The following is an 8,902-nucleotide window of genomic DNA, read 5'->3' as shown; positions in this document are numbered from 1 at the left end:
AAAAAAAGAGAACTAGTTTGCTGGCAACTGACGATATTATGGATACATGAAATAACTCCAAATGAGACAAGAATAGAAAGTTAAGGTCAGATGTCCTTTTCCCAGACAAATGAGGCTTTAATAAAATAATGGGAAAGAACTGTTTCTAAAAGCAGGAGGTCTGATCCATACAGAACGGTGGGAGGTGTGATTTATTCTCCTGCAACTCAATTTACCCACCTTCACACTAAGAAATAAAAGACCAGTGGCAGCAGCCCTGTGTCTTTTCAGTTTTTTAGTTTTCACAAAGTTCTGTTCCCTAGCTCAGGAAAAAAATAAATAAATAAAAGGAGAAAAGAGAGGAATGATAATGAGAAACCCAACAAATAGCAAATATAGAATTTCCTTCCTACATATTCATAAACCCATTTTGGAGCTACTCATATGTCACTGCATGGGGTGGGGGTGACCTTACTACATGGGAATTAAAGAATTGCATTAGGCCCACCTCTCATTTCAGATGTATTTGTGAGATCTCAACACACCAGGTATTAAATGACCTCCTTCTCATGCTTTGGGAATAAGACTTACTAATGTGTATCTTGACTCTGTAAGCTATTCTTACTATGTGTGTGACCTCAGGACCTGTATGGTGCTTAGCATACAGCAGGCCTTTAATAAATCTTTGATCGATCAGTAAGCAAGCTTTAAAAATAGTCTTAAATAGAAATAATATTTTGCTATTCCCAGTTCAATTCAAAACGTATTTATTGACCAGGCATGGGGGCTCACGCTTGTAACTCCAACACTTTGGGAGGCAGAGGTGGGCGGATCACTTGAGGCCAGGAGTTTGAGACCAGCCTGGCCAACAAGGTGAAAACCTGTCTCTACTAAAAATACAAAAATAAGCCCAGCGTGGTGGCACACGCCTGTAATTGCAGCTACTTGGGAGGCTGAGGTGGGAGAATCGCTTGAACCCAGGAGGCAGAGGTTGCAGTGAGTCAAGATCATGCCACTGCACTCCAGCCTGGGCAACACAGCAAGACACTATCTAAAAAATTTTTTTAAAAACACGTATTTATTGAGTACTTACTCAAATGTGCAAGGTGGCTTGATAGGCCCTCTGTGCATATGTTAGGAGATGGTGGTACAGACAAAAAAAAAAAAAAAAAAAAAAAATCTGTCTCCAAAAAAAAAAAAAAAAAAAAAAAAAAAATGCTATGTCTGGTTCCCAAACAGTACATGATCCAGTGAGGAAGATAAACATATAATTAATAACTATAACATTAAAGACATCAAAGTAACATCCTTAATCAAGCTGCTACCTGCTTAGAAACTCAAGAGCTGGAGATAAAATCTTGCCTGGAGAAATTGGGGACATAGCCTTTGAGGGAGACTGGTTCAGACACAGTGAAAATCCTGTGAGGTGGGTGATACAGTTTGGCTGTGTCCCCTCTCAAATCTCACCTTGAATTGTAATAATTCCCACATGTCAAGGGTAGGGCCAAGTGGACATCACTGAATCATGGGGGTGGTTTCCTCTATACTGTTTTCATGGTAGTGAATAAGTCTCATGAGATCTGATGGTTTTATAAATGGAAGATCCCCTGCAAAAGCTCTCTTGTGTGCCACCACGTAAGACGTGACTTTGAAGGCCTCCCCAGCTATGTGAAAGTGTGAGTCAATTAAACTTCTTTTCTTTATAAATTACCCAGTCTCAAGTATGTTTTTATTAGGAAAATGAGAACGAACTAATACAGTGGGCAAACTGCTTTTGTTGGGGGAAGAAAAAAACTAGATGAGATAGGAAAGATTACTTGGGATAAAGTCATGAGGAGGCCTTGAAAGCCCTCTAAAGACTTTAGACCCTGTCTTGGGAGCAAAGGCATGCTGGGAGCAGTGCTTTGAGAACAGAACTTGTCAAGGAGCTAAGGAGGAAATGTGATGAAGGAGAGGCAGTAACAGTTAAAAGGCCACTTGCTGTAGTCAAGGCAAGGAGTTAACAAGAATCTCACCCATAGCAGTCAAGATAGAAAAGAGGGACCAAGAGATATTTTTAAGGTGGAATCACTAGGACTTGACTGATAGGTTACAGGGGAGATGATTTTGAGCCTACTTGCTGAGACTCCATCAAAACCGGAGGTATACCCTCCCTCCACGTTAGCAAATGTTCATTCTGTCCACTTTTAGGAAGGAAAACTTGCCAACCCTCTTTGATAAGTATCCTCAGCAAGAAAGCTGCCTAGCATCTTAGCTAGCTTCCCTCCAGGGTCTTCTATGTATAGAATTTAGTATCAGCAAAGACCCAGGGGACCTAGGTCTGAGGCTCCTTTGGAAGTTCAATAAAGTTTCCAAAATGAATCTGTCAGAAATGAACCAGCTCTTTCCAACATCTAGGAAACTGCTATATTTCCATGCCAACCCAAAAGTCTAACTTGATTGATCCTTTCTGATTCTTACTAAACCTCCATTAACCTGGAGCACCTGTTAAAAATAGATTCTCAGACCCTACCTCAAGTATACTAAGTCAGACTCTCCAGGGCTGTGACCCAAGAAGTAATATTTAATGGAAGCCTCCCAAGTGATTTTAAAGGAGTACAACGTGGGAGCCATTTGTCTCCTGGGTATCCCTTCTGACGCTTTATTTCTGCAATTGATAGTGAGCTCTCTGCACTTCTGAGGAATGAATGACTGCAAGCTCATTTCTTTGTTACTTCATTTGGGTATGCTGTCTCCCAAGCTAGATAATAAGGGCACTGAGTATGGAGACTTGTACAGCCTTGATGTGCAGACTTCTAGAAGGACAGGGAGTAGAATTTATCTGCCTGAATAAAATAATTCCTGCATTGGAAATATGGTCATTGAATAGCCACACTGCTAATTTCCAGTAAAGAAGCAGTGACCTTAGAACAACTGATGGACCTGACAGCAGCCTTGATAAGGCACATAGTTGAATATGAGTAAAACTTACAGACTTGGCTTCTGTACTGTTATCAAGGTAGTCTTCCCTCACAGCTAGGGAGAGTGTAGCTTGGTCCAGCTGTAAAAACAAAAACAGAAAGCATTCTGCTAGCACTGTAAATTCCTGAGCACCATGTTAACAAGAGTGATGAGATCATCTGCATCTCAGCCATATTTTGAACTTATGTCACCATTACAAAAAGAATTCACCACACTCAGAACTACATGCAAATAGGCACTTTGGCAATGACAGATGTAATAAAGTATCAGAGACCTGGCCCTGCTTTTCTAATTTATGTTTTCTAAACCTTTTGAGGTCCTTTCAACACTGAATAGCAACAAGGATATTTCAGTTAGAATAGATCTTAGAGATTATTAGCTATCCCCACTTATTCAATGGGAGGAGAAACAAAAGCCAGATAACTGATGTGACTTTCCCAAGGTAACATGGTTGGGCAGAGCTCAGACTAAAATCATTGTCTCCTATCACCAGATTGAGTATTTTTCTCATTGCAGTATTTTGCAAAATGCCAATCTAGATAGAGTTGATGAATTAGACTTTCTAACTCCTTATCTCTAAAATAACATATGGCATTGATTTTTTTATTTTAATGGAATCAAATAATAATTTTGTTTTGAGAAACCTTTGCAAATGTTAGAACCCTCTCTAGAAGGTTTAGGATAACTGACAAAAACACAAATAATAACCAGACAACTAAGTAGAATTATGGTGATAGAAAAGTATAGTATAAATTCTTGAATTAAAATTTTCAGCATCTTACGCCAGGTACGGTGGCTCACACCGGTAATCCCAGCACTTTGGGAGGCCAAGGCGGGCAGATCACTTGAGGTCAGGCATTCAAGACCAGGCTAGCCAACATGGTGAAACCCCATCTCTACTAAAAATACAAAACTTAGCTAGGTGTGATGGTGTGCACCTGTAATCCCAGCTACTCAGGAGGCTGAGACAGGAGAATTGCTTGAACCCAGGAGGTGGAGGCTGCAGTGAGCCGGCATCACACTCCAGCCTGGGCAACAGAGCAAAACTCTGTCTCAAAAAATAAATAAATAAATAAATAAAAACTTTCAGCAACTTAAAGGTAAACAAAAGAAAGCAGACAGTCTTTCCAAAGAGCGTGTTAGAAAATCTGGACATCCAGGCCAGGTACGGTGGCTCCTGCCTGTAATCCCAGCACTTTGGGAGACCAAGGCAGGTAGATCGCTTGAGGTCAGGAGTTCAGGACCAGCCTGGCCAACATGGTGAAACCCTATCTCTACTAAAAATACAAAAATGAGCCAGGTGTGGTGTCACGTACCTGTAATTCTAGCTACTTGGGAGGCTGAGGCAGGAGAATTGCTCGAACCCAGGAGGCAAAGGTTGCAGTGAGCTGAGATGGTGCCACTGCACTCTAGCCTGGGTGACAGAGTGTGACTCTGTCTCAAAGAAAGAAAAGAAAAACTGGGCATCCATAAGCAAAAACAAAATAAGCCTTTACTCATACCTCACACCTTATTCAAAAATTAACTGAAAATGAATCATAGCCCTAAATGTAAAACCTAAAACTATAAAATTTCTACAAGAAAATACTGGGAAAAACTTCTCTTACTTGGGATCAGACTAAGAGTTTTTAGACATGACAATAAAATCACAATCCTTAAAGAAAAAAATAAATCAGACTTTATCAACATTGAAAAAAATTGCTCTTCAAAGAAACAGAATAAGAAGACAAGCCACAGAATGGGGAAAATATCTGAAAATCACATATATGATAAAAGACATGTATCTAGAATACGTAAAGATTCCTCAAAACTCAACCATGAGAAAACAACTCAATTTAAAATTGAGCAAACAATTCTAACAGACACTTCATCAAATGATATATGAAGAGAGAAATAAGCACATGAAAATATGCCCAACATCATTAGTCATTAGGAAAATGCAAATTAAACCAGCAATAAAACACTACTATAGATCTGTTAAAATGGAAAAAAAAAAATCTGATGACTGCCAGTGGAGATGTGGAAAAGGAATGCAAAATCGCACAGCCACTTTGGAAGGGAACCAATTTTACACTTTCTTATCAAGTTAAACATTGTATTTGTCCATCTTGTTGTGCCCCCTGTGTACTTTTTTTTTAAATTTAACTTTCCCTTTACTTTTGATCTGGAAACCCTACTTCTAGGTATTTACCCAGGAAAAAATGTTAAAAGTCACACAAAAACCTGTATGTAATTTTATTCATAATCACCCAAAACTGAAAACAACCCAAATGTCCTCTATGAATGAAAGCATAAACTATGGTATACAATGGAATACTACTCAACAATAAAAGGGAACAAACTGATACAACACGGGTAAATTTTACTTACATCCTGAAAAATACTTTACAGGAACAGAGAACAAAGTGATGGCTGACAGGGTTTGGGCATGAGGAGAAGGCTTAACTTGGCAAAGCGATAACATGAGGTATCTGGGGCTGAGTGATGAGACTACTCTATTTCTTGATTACAGTGATGATTACATGACTATGCATTTATCAAAACTCAGACATGTACATCACAAAAAAATAAATTTATGTAAATTTTAAGATACTTAAAAAAAATTTCCCCAGAACTTAAATACATTTTTTTTTTAATTTCCAGCACCTTCGCTAAATCTATGGTTTCCTCTTTCCTGAATATCAGTAACTGACTAAAGACTAAATAAAATGGATCTCAAGAGCACTAGATTTTTCCAAATTAAAGCTCTAATTCACACATTAAACATTAAGCCAAAATAATAAGACACAAAATCTAAATAACAAATTAAAAATTAGTAACATCTGAATAAAAACTGAACCCTACATGCCCATACCATTAGTGTATATGACTTTAAATTGTTTTGATCCATCTCCTCCAGTTTCTTTTTCACCTTACCATAATCTTAATTTATTCTAAAATACATTAATTCATATACAATTGTAGTTTTCCATGAAGCTCCCCTTAATATACAACAAATTTTTCAAAGGCCACATTAAGAGTTAGTGATATTATGAAAAATTCCAGGAAAAACATAGCTCGTTTCAGGGGGGAAAAAGGCACTTTCAAAATATCCATCTTGTCTGTGTATACTGCTAAAATCCTCAAATCACTTTGTTCAAACTTCCCTAATTGGCCTGAAACAATGAAGTCACAAGCCTTCCTGGTTTCGCCCTACTGCAATTCCCAATCTGCCCGTTTCTTCCAAAAATTAAGCAAGCCACAATCATGAAACACAATATTATGATTAAGACACTTTGGCTTTCAATTAAATTTGGACCACTTGAAGAATCTTTTGAGCTCGAGTCTCATAAGAAAGTAAACTGTGTGGACATTAGCAAGAAAGCCTAAGTTTCCCTCTCATGAAATAAAGTTAAAGCCACTTATTGTAAAAGTTTAAATAATTCAAGTGAGGTTACCAGACCTTTTATAAACTTTCAGATTGTTATGGTTTCTAGGGAACATTTTAAACACACCAACCAACAAACTGAATAAGGTCAGTCAAATAAATCTCATTAGAAACATACAAACTCTTGAGGCAAAAAGACTTTCTCATGAAGCCATCAGGACACTGTGTCACTTGAGATTTTTTAAATCCTTACATTTACAACTGATCTGAATATTGTAAGTAGAAAATAAAATATGTTCTTAGGAAATCCAATACACTTAACTGAAAATATAAATTTTTTCTCCAATTGCAACTGGCATTCCAATTATAATAAACCTCAAGTTAGAAGACAAAGTAGTAATACAAAAAGAAACATCTTACAAATTATGAGGTAGGAAATGGAGTCTGGACTTCAGATTTCAAAATGGTGACGTAGACACAAGCTGGCTTCCCTCCCCTCTCCAATATATATATGAGAAACTAAAAACACATACACAGCAGTAAGCTTCTCATCAGCAATAACCCAGAATTCAAATATAAGGATGATTTCACTTCTCTGAGGCCACAGAGAAGTGAAAAAACTCCAAGCAGATATAAGAGAATCAAATTCTCTATGATGCCCTTCTAACTAATCTGTCCAGCAGCAAGCATGCAGAAATTTTCCCTGACTCATAGTTTCTACACTGGAAAAGTGAGATCAAGGTGGACAACCAGCTTTCCCACCATCTTGGGTTCTTTGACAGAAGACCTGCCCATGCCTTAACCCACAGAAGGGATCATGAGTGCCTGAAGGGAGGTATATTCCTGAAGACAGCAAGAGATGAAGGGAGGTGGGACTACCATACTCAGTCCTGGAAACTCTGCTCCATAACTTGGCCATAGGAGACACCAAGTCAGAGTGGCTGTTCAGCAGCATTATGCTATAGGAAGTTCATTCCGCAGGTCCCCTATATGCTAACCCCTAGCCAGTTTTTCCACACTGCCAGGATATCCTCTTTGGGACCTCCCCTATATCTGGACTGGGACTGCTCTGACATTTGGCTAGAGTCAAAGCAAACGTAGGCTTAAGATACCATTTAGTAACAGAAAAAAAGGCAAGGACCTCATGAAGAAATAGCAATATATCACCTATAGCAATTATAAATATCTATGCATCCAACACTGGAGCACGTAAGTATATAAAGCAAACATTAATAGATCTAAAGGGAGAGGGAGACTGCAGCACAATAATGACAGGGAACTTCAACACTCCACTCTCAGTAATGGACAGATCATCTAGACAATCAACAAAGAAACCTCAGAGTTCAACTAGTCACTAAGACAAATAGGCCTAACTGACATTTACAGAACATTTCACCCAATTGCTGAATACATATTCTTCTTATTGCCACATGGAACATTCTCCAGAATAGATCATATTTTAAGCCACAAAATAAGTTTCCACAAATTCAAAGAAGTAGAAATCATGTCAGTTATCTTTTCTGACCACAATGAAACCAGAAATCAATAATAAGAGGAACTTGGAAAATACACAACACATGGAACATTTTTTTTTTAAGATAAGAGTCCCACTTTGTTGCCCAGGCTGGAGAGCAGTGGCATGATCTCAGCTCACTGCAACCTCCACCTCCCAAGATCAAGCAATTCTCCCACCTCAGCCTCCCAAGTAGCTGGGATTACAGGTACCCACCACCATGCCAGGCTAATTTTTATATTTGTAGTAGACTTCACCATGTTGGTAAGGCTGGTCTCTAACTCCTGACCTCAGGTGATCCACCCGCCTCAACCTCCCAAAGTGCTGGGATTATAGGCATAAGCCACCGCACCCAGCCAAACATGTGGAAATTAAGCAATATGCTCCTGAATAACCAATGGGTCAATGAAAAAAATTAAAATGAAATTTTAAAAAATCTTCAAAGAAATGAGTATGAAAATACAACATACTAAAATCTATGAAATACAGCCAAAAATGTACTGAAACGTAATTTTATAGCAATAAAAGCCTACATCAAAAAGGTTGAAAGACTTCAAATAAAGATTCATAAACAATCTAATGAACAACCCAAGAAACTAGAAAAATAAGAACAAACCAAACCCAAAATTAGAAGAGATAATAAACATTAGAACATAAATAAAATTTAGACTATAAAAACACACACAAAAAAAATCAATGAAACAAAAAGTTGTGTTTTTTTGAAAATCAACAAACCTTTATCTAGACTAAGAATAAAAGAAGACACAAAATTCGAAATGAAAAAGAAGACATAACAACTGAGACCACAGAAATACAAAGAATTATAGAGACTATTATGAATAACTATATTCCAACAAATTGGAACACCTAGAAGAAATTAATAAATTCCAGGACATAGGCAACCTACCAAGATTGAACCATGAAGAAGTAGAAAACCTCAGCAAACTAATACCTAGTAACAAGACTGAGGCCATAACAAATGGTTCCCATGAAAGAAAAGTCCAGGACTTGATGTCTTCACTACCAAATTCTACAAAACATTTAAAGAAGTAATACAAATTCTACTCAAACTCTTCCAAAAA

The 8,902-nt window shown here is 37.8% G+C and overlaps 1 protein-coding gene across 1 annotated transcript in view; it reads right to left on the bottom strand.

Annotated features, from left to right (window-relative positions):
- Positions 1 to 8,902, bottom strand: part of PHEX (phosphate regulating endopeptidase homolog X-linked) — a 218,083-nt gene that overhangs the window by 154,609 nt on the left and 54,572 nt on the right. Inside the window, exon 6 of the mRNA XM_017540697.2 lies at positions 2,951 to 3,019. Coding sequence (XP_017396186.1) covers positions 2,951 to 3,019 — 69 coding nt within the window. The remainder of the gene's footprint in view (positions 1 to 2,950; positions 3,020 to 8,902) is intronic.

This window comes from Cebus imitator, unplaced genomic scaffold (genome assembly GCF_001604975.1).
Source record: "Cebus imitator isolate Cc_AM_T3 unplaced genomic scaffold, Cebus_imitator-1.0 Scaffold128, whole genome shotgun sequence".
In the NCBI taxonomy this organism is placed as follows: domain Eukaryota; kingdom Metazoa; phylum Chordata; class Mammalia; order Primates; family Cebidae; genus Cebus; species Cebus imitator.
The sequence above is the reverse complement of the archived record's forward strand: the minus strand, read 5'-3'. Positions and strand labels throughout refer to the sequence as shown.